Source organism: Ptychodera flava, chromosome 12 (genome assembly GCF_041260155.1).
Source record: "Ptychodera flava strain L36383 chromosome 12, AS_Pfla_20210202, whole genome shotgun sequence".
Lineage (NCBI taxonomy): Eukaryota > Metazoa > Hemichordata > Enteropneusta > Ptychoderidae > Ptychodera > Ptychodera flava.
The window spans coordinates 26,781,003-26,802,236 of NC_091939.1; the positions used below are offsets into that span (position 1 = coordinate 26,781,003).

The 21,234-nt window shown below is 38.3% G+C and overlaps 1 protein-coding gene across 2 annotated transcripts in view; it reads right to left on the reverse strand.

The window, feature by feature from the left end:
• Positions 1 to 1,360: 1,360 nt before the first annotated feature.
• Positions 1,361 to 21,234, reverse strand: part of LOC139146133 (probable G-protein coupled receptor No18) — a 55,745-nt gene continuing 35,871 nt past the window's right edge. For both annotated transcript variants that reach the window (XM_070717562.1, XM_070717561.1), the window contains 2 exons: positions 4,760 to 4,976; positions 1,361 to 2,147 (listed from right to left, as the gene is read on the reverse strand). In XM_070717562.1, the coding sequence (XP_070573663.1) occupies positions 1,541 to 2,147; positions 4,760 to 4,976 (824 nt within the window). In that variant the 3' untranslated portion in view covers positions 1,361 to 1,540. The remainder of the gene's footprint in view (positions 2,148 to 4,759; positions 4,977 to 21,234) is intronic.

Genomic DNA, 21,234 nt, shown 5'->3' on the forward strand with positions numbered 1-21,234 from the left:
GAGTTAACCTACATATGTGCGAGTAGGTCATAGTGTTCCGATATATCGTTCGCAAAGTCCCATGAGAATGCTGTTCAGTTTAATGTTCTGAACGTTGTTTTGTGATAAGCTGATGCGACAAGTCTTATAAACCGTGGCATTAAGCAAACTTTTCTTAAGCAAAATGTTTTGTTCTACCATTTCCATTGATCGATTAAGGTAGTTCGCGCCTGGAAAGTGAAAGACTTAAACTTCTGCTCAAACTTCCTACAATTAACCTTTCGACCATTCTCTTATTAGAGCAAGAATAAAAATCAGGGGTCAACCTTAAACTTTGGTACTAGAGAGAAAAATTACCTAAGATTTCCCGAGCTTTGAAATTCAAAATGTCCGCCATCCCTGTGTTAACTCTATGTATGGGGAAAATATAAAATTTTCGATTTTCGAAAAACTATGACAGTAAAAACTTTTCTCATATCAAGAGCTTAAAAATGAGCCCCCACAAGTGGTAGGTCAGAAAAGAATTGATAAAATTTGAAAGCCCGAATTTCTGTCCCCGAGGCGCGTTCTACCTTAAAGATATAATGCGCCCCGGGGAATGTATTCGGACTCTAAAATTTCACAATACTTTTGTAATATGCTGCTTCTGTAGACTCACTTTGAAGATTCGATAAAAAAATGAAAATTTCACCGTCTAGTTTATTCGTAAATCGAATATTTAATTTTTATCTCATAGATTTAATTACGAGGATAGCAGCCATTTAGAATTTCAAGTATTTTTGGTAAATTCTTAGTAATTATTTTCTTTCGCGCCAAATGTGTACCAAGATCCCCGATTTTCACCGGCTTAGTTTTTCGAAATTCAAAACTTTTACTTTTCTCCATCATAGAGTGACTAACACAGGGATGGCGGCCATTTTGAATTTAAAATGTCGGTAAATCTTTGGTTATTTGTTTCTCTAGTACCAAAATTTGCAAGGTGACCCCCGATTTTTATTCTTGATTTTGAGAGAGCATGGCTGTAAGATTCCCTGGGTAAAGTTTAAGTCTTTGACTTTTGAGGCGCATCCTACCTTAAAGTAGAAATGTTTTACATAAAATATCTCACTGGTTTTATCTAAACTGTTGAATTGTTTGAGATACATATACATGCTTGCTACTGTGACAATGATCGAGCTATAAATTTTGATGCTGATTTTGCCAGAACGAGTACCATCGCGTCTGTATGTAGATTGTTATCATAGAGTTTGACGCCGGTGAAAAGTCGATGAAAACGATGACTGCGCCTGGAAGTAAATCACTTCTTCACCTTTAACCAGTAATGACGTGATGAAAATAGATGCCTTTGTACCCCATGAGAGTTCAATAACACTGCGACAGTCAACGTAACAACATCTTTGAATATCTCTTATTTATTGAAGTGAAAACAATTTTACAAAAAAGACACTCTTATGAGAAACGTTTACCATACTAAGCTATGATCATAGTAAAATTCAGTGCAGACTGTATTTTTGAGATGGAAAAAAGAGGTTAAAATATGAGCAGCAAAGTGAGATGAACGTTACACATCAGTTGACTGAGAATTTGCAAGCAGTAGCTCCAAGTCGCGATCTTTCACGTCGCCGAATACGTCAGAATGAAGATGGCTTGATACATCCGGGTCCTCAAGATCAGTTCTATCCAAACTTTCGCTGTCGAAAACGGACATAATCATGTAGTAGTCTCTCTCTAGTTTTTGCAGTTCGGAAACGACGACGTCCAGTTCTTTCTGGCGGGCTGCACCACTGCCACGCGCCGCCTGACGAGGAAACGGCGAATGTATTGGAGAGTCATTATCCCCGCTATCGGAGTGGAAACCGGAGTTCCCGTCTACGTGGTTTCCTGTAAGGCACCCTTCGTCCTTCTCGGCCGTGGCTCTTGGGACGCCCATCCGGGTTATCTGGTTGATCTCGTCGCTGTTCGACGACACCGCCTTCTGCGATTTCTCTGTGGTCGACTGGGTCTGCGAGAACGTCACCCTGGGACGGGAAATACTCTGCGGCGTGCTATGTCGTTGTCTGTTTATCGCTAGAGGGCCGAAACGCTGTCGGCTGTTGTTGCTGGTGTGGCTTCTCGCCACGACCGTCCCTCGCAACTTTCGCTTTTTGTCCTCAGTGCCACATCTGCTCCTGCAACATTTAAGAAAACATACTCAGATACTTTAAAAGAGGTAAATCTAATTACGCAAAAGAAACCGAAATCCTCATGAATTATTTCTAAGATTACTAAAATCTGTCAGTTCAAGATGAACGCGTATGACGCAAGAGAAAGCCCTTCGCGCCCTCCGCCAATGTGCCGCTGACATACGATGCTGGCAACTCATGGTTGGATGTCGTCATGATTTTCCAACGAGAACCGGATATCGCTCGAGCCATGGTGTATTCTGCAACATGAAAGGCAAAAGGCGAGGCACCAGGGACACATCATCATAGAAATTTTTAACAAACTATATTAAATTACCAAAGAAACTGACTGAATGGTTGAACACGAGAATGTCAGTGGAATGTGCAGCGAGCGACCTTTGTATGAAAGAAGTATGCCGGCGTCCTAGGCTCCTATGCTCCGCTGTTCTGTAATCATCTTCTGATCTTTCAACTTCGTCCGAGAAAATGGTGAAAACAAAACAGATAATACCATTGGGTCTTAGATTTTAAAATGACCCTTTTCCCTTAAACTTTACCAAGAGATATCAAGTTAATTTCCTTGACTGTTGGTGGTTGCACCACTGGTTCACCGACTCTTTTGTTGCGATAATGTTTTCCATTAAAAATCATCTATTCGCATCATTCCAAGACTCGGCGTGAAATACGGGGACATTCGCAGTGAAAATGAACTTTAGCAAGGTTATTGACCGCTCCACTCCGAGCGTATATGATGTGTGGACTCGGTGCCCTGTGTCGCTCAAACGCGAGATTCGTGATATGCGCTGCAAACCGTTCTGAGATGCACTAATGCGGAGCACGCTGTGCGAAATCAAAATTTCAAGGTAACGTAATGACACATCGGTGCGAGTTATTTTTACTCAATTGACATCTTCATTAGACCCGGAGCTTTGTATTGTACAGTCACAAACGAACGACATTTTCCGTCGAATATTCACATCGCAAGTAATTGCCGTGTTTGTAAATTAAACGTCGCAAATGTCATTCGCTTCGATAATGACACCATTAGCGACAGCGCTCGCATTTGTTCAGCACAAATGTGACTTTCACGGCAAACCTGACAGCTATTAATACTGCCTTTGAACTCATTTAGTTCAGGGCTTTATGTTACTCAGTGTAAAAGGCACAGAGAAAATTGGTAAATGAGAACTTGATAAAAATGTGAACGATTGTCATTAACTTGATGTATTTCGCGTTAGATACCTGAACGATTGACTGACCTCATCACATGGCAAGCGTTACGAAATACAGAATGCAACAACGATCAAAAACGCATTTTCTCTCTTTAAGGACCTTTGAATGTGTACGTGAGAGAGAGAGAGAGAGAGAGAGAGAGAGAGAGAGAGAGAGAGAGAGAGAGAGAGAGAGAGAGAGAGAGAGATGTATGTATGTATGTATGTATGTATGTATGTATGTATGTATGTATGTATGTGTTTATTTATGTATGTATGTATGTATGTATGTATGTATGTATGTATGTATGTATGTATGTATGTATGTATGTATGTATGTATGTATGTATGTATGTATGTATGTATGTATGTATGTATGTATGTATGTATGTACTTACAATGTATACATACAATGTGTATATATACATACAAACATACATATAATATATATATATGTATATATTATATATATAGTAGAAACTTAATTGAAAAACACACAACTACATCAGAGTGTCTCTGCACAGCAAATTTTTGGGGCTTGAAAAAATGACCCATGTAGGACTTGTGTGTTTTTTAATTAAAATTCTACTGTAACTTTCCACGCTACACAACACTGGGGAACCTGTCATATTTCATTATATTACCATGCCCTGCCCGTCGCATTTTGATTGGTCGAGCTGAACCATGTGACTGACCACAGATACACAGTAATGGTTCGTTTACATGCCCCTGAATATGAATAATAAAATTAATAACTCAAATTATTGTAACTTTACAGCTCAAGCATAAATCATAATCAATCACAAAATAAAATGGAGCACTTGTAGGTCAAGTTGAGATATTTTTTTCTGAAAACATCTTTGGATTTGCCAATTTTTTACAGCGCGCGTGACAGTGCGTCGCGTATTGCTCAGTTACTGGGGCCCAGTTGTCGTTCGCTCCTGAAATTCTCGGAAATTTTGACGGTTTTCTTGGGTTCGCTGATTATATAATGGAAATAACAGACTCCGCTCTGACCATTAACGTTTATTTGTGAGCGCGGGCTCGAGGAAAGCCAAATTAACGGGCTCGGCAAGCCTCGCCCATTAATTTTTGGCTTTCCTCTCGCCCTTGCCCACAAATAAAATTTAATGGTCAGCGCGTCGCCCGTTATTTCTATGATATCACGTTTTCAGTATTATATATATATATATATATATATATATATATATATATATATATATATATATATATATATATATATATATATTATATATATATGCAAAGCACTAAATGGCCTTAAACATATTCTTATATAAAAGCGAGCAGCGTCAATATGGAATGTTCATTTCATTTTAGTCGAAAAAGTATAAAGTCAAAGCAACAGTCACTTCCCTTACACCAAAATAAGAAAACTCTTAGCCTTACCCGATGAAGTAGCAACACAGTATCTTCTTGAACGTTTCTCTAAACTGTGGTTTGCAGCAGATATAAATGACGGGATTCAGCGTGCTATTGCAGTAACCCAGCCAAACGATGGCTCCCTCTAACATGGGATGAATGGTGCAGGAGTCACAGAAGGGCATCACCAGGTACATGACGAAAAAAGGCAACCAGCAGACGAAAAAGGCGCCCATAATTAAGGCTGTAACGTGACAAAAAATATAAATCATTTTTTGTGGGAGTTGCTCCAGCAGAATTAAATTATAAATATTGGTTAATTTAATCGTGATGAAATATTTTCAAAATATCGTCCTCGAACCGTGTGGTGTTTGCCTTCGAGACTACACTCTTTCACGTTATTCACATTTCGATGGCTCTGACGAGCAGACGATGTTGCGTTTAGGTTGTACCCAAATCTGGTGCACGACTTTTGGTTGGTGCTGATTCGAGTCATTTTACTCATGCTCGGTAGTCGACAGATTTCCTGACAGGCTTTGCGGTCTCGCTTAATTTACTTCTGGGAAAGCATGAAATTTTGAATGAAATTCACATTATTTTCCAAGTATCTGTAGGCTTGACGAAGACTCGCACATACAAACATACTAATGAAAATGTTTATGTACGAACACGGTTGAAAATCGTAATACTTTCCTACGAAAATATGTCCCCCGGAAAATTTCGTAAAGCGTTCGTACGATTAGTATATATGTTGAAATTCTGACGCAATATCGCCAAAAGAGAGGAATTGTTTGTCTATTTGATCGGTATGTGTAATTATAGGGTTCTGAGCCTTTCCGCGCTCATTACTGCAAATAAATTGCTGAAAGCGTTCTCGGGACGATTTTTTATTCATGAATTCAAACTATCGGTTAGGAACACGACTGTGGAAAACGAGGCAAATTGGCGTCGCGAGGAGTGATTTTAATACTCGACGATAGAAGAAATTGTCGCAGTGCACGATCGAGATCCCTTTAAGCTTTGGTTTTCACTTACATATAGACTACCGGTATGTTTACGACAAAGGAAACGAGATATACATAACATGCATAGCAGTGCAAAATACAAGCAATCGCTTAGAATATTCGAAAAGCTGAAAAGGAGCTATTCCGAGGTGGTAAACCAGCTTCTTATTTTTTTCTACCTCTGAGGGACTGGACGTAAATTAGCAGGGGGGGGAGGGCCGGGGGGATTTGGGGGAGGGTCACAAATTTTTGAGCCTCTGTTTGGGGGAGGGTCACAATTTTTTGAGCTCCTCTAAGGGGGAGGGTCACAAATTTTTGAGCTTGTTGTCGGTGCACTAAAAGTAGAAAGCAAATTGTTTGTATAGACAATTATGCTCACATGACATCACTCGCACATTGTCTCTTACTTTCTATTAAGTGCTCATTCCCAACTCTCTATGTATCTCTTCCCCACCATTATCTTAAATAGGATTGTCTCTCTTGTTGCTATTCTTATCGCCATTAAGTTTATAGCAAATCCAATCTAATTCCTCAGCTAACCTGTGGCACTCTGGCTGCCTAGTGTACATGTAGTGTGTTTTATTAATAAACACTGGACAGTGTTTTTGCTAAGATTGGGGAACATTGGGAACCCTGGTAAAATTTTTGTTGTCCGCTAGTATGACTGCGCTGATATACCAAGGGTAACCCTGGTAAAGTGACTGGGGAACCCTGGTAACATTTACCTAGGTACCACCCTTAAAGATCTATTAGCTGTAACTTTGGTCATTTTTTTATTTTGTTTGTTTCTGTGTATCATCTGCAGTTTCTGGTGTGAATCCCTGAACCATGGAGAAATTCCTAATATTTATCTCATAAATATACCTTATATGCGTACAATCTGCATTGTTATTGTTTAAATTTTGTATTCAGGTCCGGACTAGAATACATTTATCAACAATAACAATGGTCATTTCACATATACAGGCTGCGTTGGCAAGCAAGACACCGGGCATTTGTCATGATGATCAGATTATTGTAAAATTCTGTAGTTGATACATTGAAACAGAGTAGTGAAAAATTAGTCAACAGTTACAGCTAATGTCCCTTTAACAAAACCACTGCTGGATATTACCACAATATCTTACACTGTTCCACTGATGTAGTCAATCTTGAACCTATAATTATTTGACAATATTATTTCTCATTCCACTTTTTGTTGATCAACAAAAGTTTCCTCTCTTTCATAAGCCACTTCCCTTTAAAGTTTAAGGCCAAGCTCCACCCTGCATCAGTCACTTTATTGGTACATAAATTTTAGTTTTTAGAGATACTATTGTTTCAAATTGAGAGCAAGCTTTGGTGTGATAATTAATAATTTTGATTCTAGAAAAGTGATTTTAGTATAATTAAATATTTAGGTACAGTCATCTGATTGGTATGGGTACTTGTGGCATTTTCAAGTTTATATTGGCTTTACCACGTGGGTACTATCTTTGGAATGGATAATGTTCATTTGTGTTGTGATGGCAGGATATGTGATATTTGTTGAAATTTAATTTGGGTAATTTATACAGTCAATAAGCCATGTTGATCACGTATTCAGATTGAACTTGATTAAATATGGTGAAATCCCAATGTCATTTCAGAATATGAAGACTTGATTGGCCATGAAATAGTGTTTGCCACTTCTGTGTCAAATCAGGATAAATCTATCCTCTATTATCTAGGCTGCTTTCTGTGATATGTTTAAAATGCAAAGAAACGAGGCACAAAAAATTGACAAAGTATTGTCAATGTTAAAAACACCTGGCTTTGAATTGTTTGCTTAAATTATTGCTTGAATAGGCATAGCATTTCTGTTGACCTTTCCCCACAAACAGGGCAACATGACTAAAACTTCTCATTGTCTACTGGAACACATAGTACATTTTGTAAAACTGGATTTGATATGAGTGCAATGAGCACATGTACAGGTAATTCAGTTGTCTGACTACACAGGTCTATCAGGAATATTATAAAATTCAGTGAATTGGGGTCATGCACACATGTAGTTCTATATCTGTACCAGGAACACATTTAAAACATACATTGTACTTTCCCATATTTCCTCCCCATGTAGAGATTGAACTGCTCAATACATTGAATATGACCATATATCATTGTTGTGGAGATCAGTGTCACATTGTGTTTCCAGTATTCCCTCAATTGTCAATGTAATACATTCCAAAATTATGAATTTCACTGATATTTTGACAAATGTTAAATTATAATTCCTAAGAAAAAATGGCAGGCACATGAATGTTCAATAATATAAAAGAAAACATTTGAAGAGCATTATTTATCACAATCACCCTTAATGGAGTATAAGTGTGCTCTATTCCATTATGAGCCAATTTTGGCATTCATTATTGGAATTATTGGACAGTCTGTTGAATCATAACATTCCACATCTGCAGTTCAAAGCCAAAGTGAAAGGGTACATATTTACTGCCCACTTGACATGATATATGTCATTGACTTGGTGTAGCAGTCTAAGCCCTACGAGAATGGTAAGAGTATTCAGCTATTGGCTGCTTTGATTGCCTCCAACAACGGCATACTCATCACACAGGTGCAACCACAGTCGCAACGCGAAGGCCTCTGCACCCAGTAGAGAGAGGTCTTTGGGTAAGTATATAGTCTTTGCGTAGCGACGGTGTTACACATATCCTCCTAGCGTAGGGCAATATTGCCGTTGTACCTAGTACCTCAATATTTGGACTGCTGTTTAGGTAGGACGTCAACTTGATCAAACCCTAAAATTTAAAAGCTTAAACTCGAAAAAGGCAAACCCTTCAGTTTCGGAACTGCAGCTACATAAAGCATTATATAATACCAAGGTACTACCAAAAGAGTGTGGTAGCTCCTAGCTTTGCATGGCAGGGCTGTGTGTTACAAGCGTTGTACGGCCTGTGGTAGGAGGCCGTATAACGCCCGTAACACACAGCTCTGCCGTGCAGAGCTTGGTAGCTCCTGCTTTGGAAAACAACACCGAGACTTGTGAATTGCAATACCAACATCCTTCTGATCCTTCATATATTTTTCATAAGCCAATAAGTCAATCATTTAAACATACAGACCTTTATTTCCTGAAAATGATAGGCTAAATGTACAGTGTACGTCCAGAGAACTTCTTGGTAAAGCGCAAACTTGTAAACAAACTTGTATGCGTTGAAGGTATTTAAATATTTTTAGAATGATGTTCACATTCACAATTGGAAGTAGTGACAATTTAGTCAAGTTGTAAGTGAAACATATTGGTGAAAATCATCATTAAATTAAGTACTTTCAATACTTAGACCTCAATCAATTTTGACAGTCAGGAAGAACGGACAGAAATAATTAAGTGAAATTAATGACTTACATGACGAATCTCTGACTTAAAATGACGTTGAAGTTACTGTCATTTTCCAGAATACAATGTATGTACCAAGCTTGCAGGTCAAGTGCAGAGGGTCAAGTATGAGGTGAAATAGGCCCAGAAGAAAGTTTTTAAATAGCTTTGAAACAAGCGGACTGCCAATCTTGTTTAGTGGTCATCTAGTACCAAGATTTTAACTTTTTTCACATAATGCTATGCTTGGTGTCTGCCTCCATGGTGTACAACATACCGGCCTACATGATTCGGCACTCAGCAGAGGACTGCACTTTCATATTGGAAATATTTGTGAGTTCACATGGTGGTGTAATCTTACATCCCTGTTCAGAAATGGCTAATATTATGATACTTTGGACAAAGCTATTTTTGTCAACATTTTACAGTACTATCTTGTCAATGCACCTATTATAAAAATATTCATTGCCTCCATTTTAATACTTCAACAGTGCAATGGTCATGCTGCTTGACACTTGAATTAAAAGAATCTGTACTAGATATGTACCAAGTTAAAGGGACAAAATTGCTCATTTTTTGACATTATTTTGCCATTTAAAATTTCTTTTGATAGATTATTCTCACTGAAATATGCTCACTCTCTGGTTATTGCAATTCAATTCTCACTTTTTATAAGGCACATTAACATGTGAAATTTACTGTGACAATTTTTGGTACAAAACCTTAAATTAAATTATTAAGTGACCACATGTTATATCCATGCATGCATATGAGTTGAGCTGTGACAACCAGAGATTGCAATTGAGCCCATTTCATTGAGCAGCAGAAAAGCATATATTCAACGGAAATTAAAATGACCAAAATTATGCAGAAAATGGCCAATGAAAATGGCTAAATTCCATGTTTGCTGTTTTGTTAGTTTTGCCTGTCAGTCACTGTAATTTGAAACAATGGTGTATGGACAAGATGTTGGTTTTGTTGTTTACTTAGCAGGTCAGAGTTACATAAATTCATAAGATTTCAGAATTTGTCAGTATTAGCTGCTGTATTTAAGCATGATATGCTCAGTATTAATTCAGTTTGTCAGCCTAGCTTGATGACACTTGAGCAGTGGTGTCATTTTTTGTGTCCAGTGAAGTCTTGAACTGTTTTTTGTGGTTTGTTCCACATTTACAAGTGTGTTGACAAAGTGGAAAATTGAGCATTTCATCAAACTTGTGCAGAAAATCAAACAATGAATTACTTTGATCATAGAGTTTATCCTATGGTGTTCTCCAAAACGATCCACCCATACCACACTGGAAACAAGAATACCAGTGACAGTACTCCTTTATCTGATGATTGGTTTACTAAGTTTAAACAGTGTAAGAGTTAAACAGTATATTAAACCATTATCATAACAATTGCAATGCATATTGTGTAGGCAGAGAAATCAGGGGTTTCCCTTTTATTGAAAGTACTGAAAAATCTGTAGCATAGAATTATCCAGATTTTGTCTACAAGATTAGTTTTACCCATGCTGGTCAAATGTGACTGACACCATGTCATTGAAAGTATTCTTTGGTAAGGCTGACATCCATATCTAGACTTGTTCTTGTCACAAGCAGAAGCAAATAAAAAATTTGCAGACATCCCTTGCATGTATCCATCTATATTGCCCTGTGTTGTAAATCCCCACCTCAATTTTTGAACGTTGAAGATTCGATCAATTTGTAATATTCTATTTTTTTGAAACTGGGGGAGGGTCACAAATTTTTCAGCCTTGCTTTGGGGGAGGGTCATAAATTTTTCAGCCTTGCTTTGGGGGAGGGTCATAAATTTTTGGCCACTCTCTTACGAAATCCCCCCGGCCCTCCCCCCCTGCTAATTTACGTCCAGTCCCTGAAAAGACAATTAAATCGGTGATGACAGATATGGACCAGTGACACGCGTTAATGGTTAAGGGACAACAATTCTCAGACTCTCTGAGGAGCATTCAACAGAAAGTCTCTGCGGAAGTGGCTACTTAGGCAGGAATAGTCTAGTCATCCAAGGACGTGTCTGTCAAAGTGTTGAAGATTTGGAACGTGGGAAACAACGACGAGGACTTTATTGGTTGGAGAATAATTGAGAAACATGAAGGGAGTCTGTTCACATTGCTCCTTGATTGACTGAATTCACCCTTTAGTCCGATTATTTAATGGGAGACTTGTCGTCACAGTCTACTTATAACAAGATTGGAACTAATTTGGGATAATTGAATTATATTTTCAAATTTCTCAAAAGTGTTAGGTGCCCTGTAGCAGAATGTTGCGATATCACAAATTACTCATAAAAACAAGTGTAAATCTTAAAAAGAAAAGCAGATGAGTTTACATCTTCAGATTAAACCGACATCCCTTCAACATCCAATTACCCCACATTAGTTCCAATCGTGTTTTATGATGTTTGATATATATATATATATATATATATATATATATATATATATATATATATATATATATATATATATCTTGTGTGATCTCTGATTATAGTAATGCTAGCTCTCATCAAACATTATTCCAACAAAATGCTAAAGGGCAATCGATATGAAAGATAACGCCCTCTATTTATATAATCGAAAGGACATGTTATTATTGCGCTATTTAGCCATATTTCAGACGATGGTAACTTTAAAGAGGACGCTGATTACCAGCTTGCAGAGACATGCAGGAATATTCAGCTGCGCAGGGAGTATTCCCAGGGCAAAAGTCAAAGATACCTGTCGAAAGTTGTAGTTAAGGCAATAGACACGAATAACTGCGAAACCTTACACGTACAACTTCAAACTTTATAGTTCAAGTACTAGACACCGACAGGTTGTAAGAACTCGCACTCTGTATCATTCTGCTTTTTGAAACGATAATTCACCCCGGTTATCAAGAGCTAGGGAAATAATGTTGAAAATAAATTTAAAAAAACATTTCCTTGTGGGTAAACATCTCTTTGTACACATGTTTAACATCCTTTTAAATCTTGTCACACTGTGCGTTCAAAGATAACATCACCTCCGTTTGACATTAAGTTCATCCTATTACAAAATAGTTCAGCCTGGCGTATCAGTCATTGCTGTCATGCTGTGTGTTACGTGAGCTTCAAAGTGACATATTTTGATCCAGGTAATTGCCCAAGCTTAGAACTGGCACAGGAATATCGCTTAGTAATTAAAAAGGTTGGTGTATTGAATATAGATGCGTCCATCATACAGCCTCCTTGAATTATCCGTCGTGAAGGGGCTATATTGATATGCGCCATTGTATCAAGTGTCGACTTACACCTGTCTATCCATAATAAATGAAAAAATTCAGTTACAGATAAAACCTTACATATGCACAAACACCAGTTCCATATTTTTGTGCTCTGGTTGATATTTTCAAGCTGCAAACGATTAAGGATGAAATTGCTTGCTAAGATTTGATCCTGTCCACACCAAGTTTACATCTGCATTCTGGGCAGAATCTCGTCTTTGATCATCTGGTTTGTATCATATGACCATACGATGCTATTTGATCCAATTTTCCTTATCAACATTTATTGTTGCTCGGTCGTTATTTAACGTGTCGTAAATGCATTTGCTTATTCAACTTGTGCTGTGTATTCTGCATGTTAATATCGTTTTAGTGCTAATTCCCCCAAATCATTTGCTAAAACTTTGCATACACTATTACCCCAAATGAGCATTACCCAGGGTTCAGTCTGTTTGTACTTAATAAATGAATTTTTATCCAACATTTCAACCAATTTCAACACAGTCATTTGTGAATTTATTACATATATCATTTCAAAAGACACCGCCTAGGGTCTTCGAAGAAATACGCGGACACAATCTCAAAGCCGAAAATCACTTGTTTCCTACGCCGAAATGATAGCACTACGTCACGCTCTAAATTTGTATTTTCGGCCCCAGAAAACTGTGTAGGATTTCGTGCACTCGAAAAGGAACAAGGACATACCTGTGGGGTAAAAGACACCGACTACCGGATGCTCTAAGGAGCACTGAAGCGAAGATTCGGCAAAAGTGTTCGCCGACTAGATACGAATCGGTACTCGGGGATATTTTGTCAAAGTGTCGAACGTTTGACAAAAGGAAGTACACACAAGAAGAATTTATTGACAAGAATAGTAGTAGAAATCGTGAGGAACGTCGTCTTTTCATATAGCTACTTGCTTGATGGAATACACCTAAACCTTAGTATTATATCGGCTACTTCCCCTCACCGTCGACACAAATGCGTTCTAATCTTCCCATTAGATTTTATCATGGAATAGTTATCAGTCATTCTAATACATATCATCCTTCCACTAATACTGTGTATTCTATCTGGTAACATTGTTGTAATTTTTAATTACTATCTCAAATTATCGCAAAACAGTGTTTTGATCGCTACAAATGAGTTCTATGAAACCTTTTGTTTATATTTTAGTCTATTATGCATTTTAACAGATGAATGCAATTTTCAGAAAAATCCTTTCGATTTCCAACTATTCTCGTTGCAAACTCACGTTTGTGCACCAACTAACCTAACCTATTGTTTTTTTCTTATCTATCACTTATGCACATCAAGTAACCACAAACATTAACTTTTGAACTTCTTGACTTAATACCATTCTTCATTTTGAATCGTTGTCCTTCATTTGCTGGTTAGTATAATTTTCATCGGCTTTTTTTGTGAAAATCTATTTTTTTTTATTAATTTTTCCCCATTGACTTAACACCAGTAAACGCGGCCATTTGGATTTTGAATTATCGAGTGGATAACTTGTTCCTTCCATGCAACAATTTATCCGACGACCCCTGATTTTTTTTTATATTTGATGGTGAAATAAGAACGACTTCACTTTTCCTTGAGGAAAGTTTGAGCAAAAGTTTAAATCTCCCTGTTTGAGAAGCTCATGTTACCTATATCCCGAGGTCCTAAAATCGCTGTTTAGTGGAATATCATTTCATGATAATCCGACCCTTACCACTGTCCCGGATCTTTGCCATAGTTGCACAACTATTTGAGTTTCTTTGTAATCTCTCACAATATGAGAGATGGCAAAGAAACTCACACAGTTGGGTAATCTTCAAGCGTCAAAAATTCAATGACTGAGAGATTTGCCGACTGAAGTTAATCGTGCAAATTTGAACTTAGCGTGGTGGACAAGTCAACGGAGCGATGAAAGCGCTATTTCACTATGTGTCAGTTGTCTGAGAGTAAATGGCCAATTTATACCGACCGTCTGCCGCTACAATGGCAACTTGAAGAGATGGTACCGCCCGGAGGCGTTACTGTGATAGTGGTCAATGGGCACTCAGTTTAGTGCCCATGGTTCATTGGCGCAGTGGTACATTAAATAATGCTTCGACGCTCACACAAATGCTATCCTAGAAACGAGTTCAGCAGAAAGAATGCAGAGGAGACATTCGTAAATAATGGAGAAAAAAATGCTCCCTATACCGACATTGAAGAATGGAATCGCAAATGGAATAACAAGGAAGTCATCTCGCAAGGACAAGCTTAACAGGGGTCTTGTGTAAAGCACACTCGTATAATGCACGAACATCGACAAATGCGTCACCCCTCGACTCTCTTTCAAGGTATTACGTGCAGCAGACGCGTAGCGGTATTCTTGTTGAATTGGTAACGTCAATATAAGAAACTGTCGGGAGACACAAGCCATTAAGATAAACATGGCTGGGACAAAAACTCTGTTAGGTTATAACCCCTTTATCAATCCCCATACGGCTTCGAAAATCTTGAATAAGCCAGGGAGTCTATGAGTACCATTTCTCAGATTAGCCGATACATCGATGCAGTATCTATTGTAAGGGTGGAAAAATTACATGCACGTAAAAATATAGTTGTTAGTTTAAGAGAATAACAGTAGTAAGTGATTGCCTCTTTCTCGTCACTTAACATGGTACTGACATTTGGAATTAGGCATAAAAAGATAACAGTAATTTGTCTTTGCCTATTTCCCATCATTTAACATATCCATCATGTAGCCATGACATTATTTATAGCAATTGGCTGTGATTTGGAAAATATGTATTCTGAAGACTTCTTCCGCCTTATGTTGTCTTCCAATGAAAGACGGTCAAGGTAATACATTTAGTGTTGATGGATAGTCGGCCTTCAAAGGATTGGGTTGTACACACGTTAATGGCGTACCAATCATCGGATTTACCAGAATGGTTGGAATAACTTCTATTCGCAATAGAATTTTTCGAAGACTCGAAAGCTTGCCTGGCGTGGCATTTACGAAGAGTAACATTTGTAAAGTCACGGACAATTGCTTTAGGCAGTTTGATATGCTCTCCTTCATGATTATGTAAATTGAAGGGTTTGAGTATGTCTGTGGTGTAATTATTCGATGAATATTGTTCTACAAATTTTACTCATCGTTCTGTTGGTCCAACAACCAGGGTTCGCAAAAAAGGGTAGAATGCGCTTCTTGGAATGGTATTAGGACTCTGAAACTGGTACAAGACCTTTTCATTCTACCACTTGTTGGGGTTCATTGTAAATCTCATGGAGTAAACAATTTTTTTGACGGCTTACATTTGTGAAATTAAACTAGACAATTTATTTTGCCCATAGAGTTAACAATGGACTGGAGGCCAATTTGAATCTCAAGTTTAAGTTACTATTTGGTAATTTGTTTCTCTACCACCACATTTTGCACAGCGACCCTTGGTCTGGATTCTTTATTTCGAGAGCGAACGGTTTAAAAAGTTCCGTTACCGAAAGTTTGAGCAAAAGTTTAAGACTTTCAATTTCGAAGCGCATACTACCATAAACGGAATCATCATATTCGTCTTTACTGATTGGATACAATTGAACCGCGCATAAAAGAGTATCAAACCTGCATAGTTTTCATCGCAGTTTGTTTTCCAAAATGAATTTTGCCACGTTATGATACACTGTTTGCGGTGCACTGCGATATTCGCTTCTTGTCGCACTGGGCACTGCCTACGGCCGTAGCTTGCAACTTTCTTACTTTTAGAACTGCTATATCTCGTTTTTAAACCGAGTTTAGTTTTGCCAATGTAAATAATGTATTGTTAGTGGTTTGCCATGAACAACATTGTGTGCAGTGCATAGGTTCGTGGTCATTGTCACATGTTATGCTGTGACAGCTGTAACACCATACGCTGTACATTGCGAAAACGCTTCCCGGACACACTCTACGTTACAAAATGCGTCTTACGTCCTGCGTCTCGTCTCAATTTTCAGGAAACAACTGTCGGCAGTTCGTACCTAACTCGCAATGATTACGTGAACAGCGTATTAAAGACAACTATCACCCTTAGTAAAAGTGCTACGCCGAAGAAAGTTCCAGCTATGCGAAGCGAGGGCAACTGTGAAAGGAAAATGAGCGGCGGTGCGATGATTAAATTACTTGATTTTTTTTCAGTTACTTTCACGAAGCCCGTGGAACACCTTCCTGGCAACGCACGAATCGGCACACACCGTGACAGTAGAACGGGTGATCACGTACGTCTTCCGCGGTGACCGCAAGATTATTGCATCGATAATTGCCGTCAGTCACTCTGAATTACATGTTATCTGTCACCTATCGCGAATACATATCAAAGCGCATGAGATATTTTTGTTTGGTACTGAGAAATGATCTCGGTTCTCGTTTCCCCCCGCTTGTAACAGGAATTGGACAATTAACCAGAAAGCTGCGATATGAACGGTAGATACTGACCTATTTACATACATCGCCTCGATGTGACATTCAGTTGAAATGTTTGAAATGAGCATAGCGTTGATGTAATTTTTGAATACATTACAGGTACCATGTCGATTCTATGAGTGAATTAGGTACGCGGCAGATAGAGAAATGATGACACATGCACCTAAACACACGAATCAAATGCACTGTGGCAGTATATTATTACAGTAATATATTGTTATTTCTTATGTGCTGTACCTTCTGTTACTGCCTACCCTATAGAGCTGATACCGGCTATGCACCTATCACATGACATATCTTTTGAGTGGATAGTCCTGTTCACACCGCTGCAAATGAAAATCCTCACGGCCGTATCTTCAAAGTCGGTGTTCAATGACTACACCAGAGAGGGTTTAGTTTCCTGTGCTCTACGTTCGATTGTGCCGACAACCTCCTTGTCGTTAGTTCAATTTTGACGGTTAGGGGGACTCTGTATATCTTCCAAACAAAACTATCCTTTCACGCAGGGAAACGATACGTTTGTAGCTTCCTCCGTGGAATTTCTTTACTGCCCAAAATTCCAATAGGAATGAGAAACAGAAAGTTTTCTATGAGCTCGGCAAGACTTTGAGAGTTTTTGCTGGATACTGTTACATGGCGAAGGCATGGTTTTTGAGATTATGGAAATTAATATTTAAAAGTGAATAAATGAGAGAGAGAGAGAGAGAGAGAGAGAGAGAGAGAGAGAGAGAGAGAGAGAGAGAGAGAGGAGGAAATTGAGATTGACACTAAATTAAATATTTTTCAGTATGAATTTGCCATTAAAAGTAAGTTTACATTTAATACGATGTGTTTACAAGTTTTACATCCGATTCCGCTTGCGGATACATTTTGCTGTCAAGATGTGTTTTATCATTGATAGAAAGACGGTCAACCACCCAAGAATTAATGGATTAGAGCAAGGCGCCATTGATAAAATGGAGAGTTGAACGTACGACCTTACATACAGGGACAGAAACGAAATTCATTACGCCCCTCGTGCAGGAAGTTGGAAGCGCTCGCAGAGAAGCTGTTTTGTCCGAAATGTTGTTTGGCATTTAAAAGATTGGTATTTCTCAGCACCACTTCTTCATTTAATGCTCATCGTATGACGACGCAAAAAATAAGAATCGGGATTTTACACGATCTAAAAAAGAGTAGTCAACCACATTTTCCATTAAGAAGTTCGTTCATGGGTGTTCCCTTTGAGCTGCTCAATCCACGCACATTTTATACTGTGCTTATATAGAAATCTGCTACGATCTGCCTGTGCAGGTAAATGCTGACAGTACACGAAGGTGGGCGTAGTTTCGACTCATTGGAACAATGTTAACACAACGACAACTGAGAAGAAAATTGAGCGTCATCAAGCAGTATAACACAATAGAGACTGTAATAGCGCCGCAAAGTTTCTAGGGGCAAGCGCTAAAGCCATTCACATGTTAAAGCGAACAAATGGGTTGAAAATGAGGATTGTTTCCCTATGCGCACCCTTTCCCTAAAAAAATTGGGATATGCTGACCCTAGTCTGACGAACAGCGCATCTCAGAAACGACTTTGACTTCGGAATGAAAATAAATCCCGACACTCGAAAATCGATTTTGCTCCTCCAAAATTACTTTGTAGGTGTGTGAATAAGACGTAACAAGCCGCTTATATGTCGCACACGCTCGAGGCCGGTAGCGGAAGGCCTCCAGCGTCGTGTATGCAGAGTCAGAGAAAAAAAAAAGGTAAGTTCAATGATGAGAGCGCGAAAGGTTTTGCGTCGGCATGAAGGTTACAATGACTTCATTTTCAGCTCTCATTGAATAACAACATCTAGATCTGTGATTGACCGAATCATGACCTCCCAGTGTCATCCCCTCTTCTCTTCCTGTTTTATTCATATGAGGATGGTTACATTTTGAAGCCGGCTTAGCATCAATATCGCCAGTGGGACTTACAAACGCCTTCTCAACAATAAGCGGCGACAATTCATGCAACACCTTTGAGATAATGTAGTCAAATTTCAAGTCAGCAATTTTGCTCTAAAAATTATGCGGTTATCGGTGTAACTTTTGTAGGAGAAATCTGTATGCGTAGGGCAAAATATACTGAAAGGCAAGGTGGGCGTTTTCATTTAAACACTGGAACGGTCGCAGGTTAATTCTTTTCTGCGGCTAGTGGTAAACCATGGCTACGGGTTACGTACCCGGATGTTGCTTTTTCGGCGAGATGATACGGTAAACGGTCAGACGGATTGTCTGGTCCTATTATGTATTAGCCTGAAGATCATCCACTTCCTGTGCCTACTCAAACAATCGCGCTCTCTTTTAGTTTATCTTTCGTTGTCGAATTCGTATGATCACAGAATAAAATTCAAATATTCCATTACTGTTAGCCCAAACGTCATTCGAAACGGCGCCATCTTGAATATCAGGTCATCATTGCAACACAATTCTTGTTACTATGCATGCTCGCATTGCACATTTAGCGATGGAGGGAGTTTAACCAACCAATAGTTACACACACCGAAACGCTAGAATTTGCAACGTACTGTAAGTTTCTATCCTCTTTAAATTACGTTAGATATGCATGATCTAAGAAGTTTTACTTTGAATAAAAAACGTGTTGCTGAGTGAGCTGAATGTTTATTTGGTTGTTGGGGGTTGCAATTCTGGAACCCGTTGCACACGGGACGAGTTCTATATGTATAAAGCGCTGTACAGGTTACTGTTGGTCAGGAGCTAGTCGATCTTTCGGTGAAATAAAGTTGAGCCGAAATATACTGCTGCGCAAATGCTTCAAATCCCTAACACACAGAGTACAGTAGGTAATGATGAAGCATACGAGAGAGTGGACACAACTGGGCCGGTGTTTGTTTTGCCTCTAAAAGGCTTCAACACATGCTGGTGTAAACTTTGGATATACGCCTACAACGCCACCACTATACCCGTACGTGTCATCACGTACCATTGGAACTGGGAAATACAACCAATTGCATTTCAGTGTATCGAAAAACTGATAAGAATAACAGTAAAATCTATGTGGTACAGCACTAAAATTGATGTTTTCAATTACATTTTATGAGAAAAGACTGTATCATATTACAGTGTCAGGAGCAATTATCAGCTAGGCGGTAATAGAGGAATCAACTGCCATCCACTGTTTACTGTTGTTTTACCATTTTTTCGATACACTAAAATGCAATTTGTTGTACACGTGTATAGGGTATCTCACACTGCTAAGATTGAAGCGATCGCCTTTCGTGTCCAACGAACCCTTGAGATTCAGGTTTGATCTTTTGCACCCAAAGTAATGATGTCTATTTTTCGAGAAATTAATTTTCGATTTCACCGTGATTCGAGAAGGTGTCTTTTACGTCTTCTGTTTGATAACAATTCCGAGAAACGCACGTCGGTAACAATTTTGTAGTGTAGTTCATACATACGATCAAAGATCGGCTTTCCTTCCGACTGATTAGCAAACATTCGTCCTTCGTTCAGTACAAAAATTGGTGCCTAATTTATTTTGTTTCAACAGGAAGCATGATATTAACTCAGCGCTCTCGTATTTTTCAAGGGTGAATCCTGCCAACAAAATTGCCAAACACATTCAATTGCCTGCGGTGCCTGCCCCTCTGTTTTTCAAGGGTCGAGTCTATTTTGTATATTAGCAAACTCTCTCCCTCTGTGACTGTTCTGATGCGATGGAAGAAAGCCGAAGGGTTAGATTGAAATGGAAGGGCGACTTCCATGGGAATTAGTGATCTGTTGTTTTGCGATGGAAACACAGATGACTGGAAGATTCTATAACTAAAATTGTACTGTCTGTTCTCAAAAGTGTATGTATATATGTATATATATATATATATATATATATATATATATATATATATATATATATATATATATATATATATATATATATATATGCATGTATGTATCTATGTATCTTTGTATGACTATGTATGTATGTATGTATGTATGTATGTATGTATGTATGTATGACTATGTATGTATGTATGTATGTATGTATGTATGTATGTATGTATGTATGTATGTATGTATGTATGTATGTATGTATGTATGTATGTATGTATGTATGTATGTATGTATGTATGTATGTATGTGTTACAGACTAAATTTTCTTCTGCTTATTGATATTGTTTTTGTAATTTTGGGATCTGTACAAAGGTCAGTGAACGAAATGGCTGAACTTTTCAAGTCTGTGTAAGGGTTAATGATCGTTACAAATTTTCACACATCTTGGTTAAAACTCCGTTGTTAGGGACATTTAATGTATTTACGTTATTGATACCCAAGTATCAAGGATAAAGATAGAAACTTGTATTAGTGACATCTAGTGTCAAAGCAGTAAAGTGAATTCTTATAATCAATATCTAAATTCAAGACAGCACCCTGGGACGATTACATAAG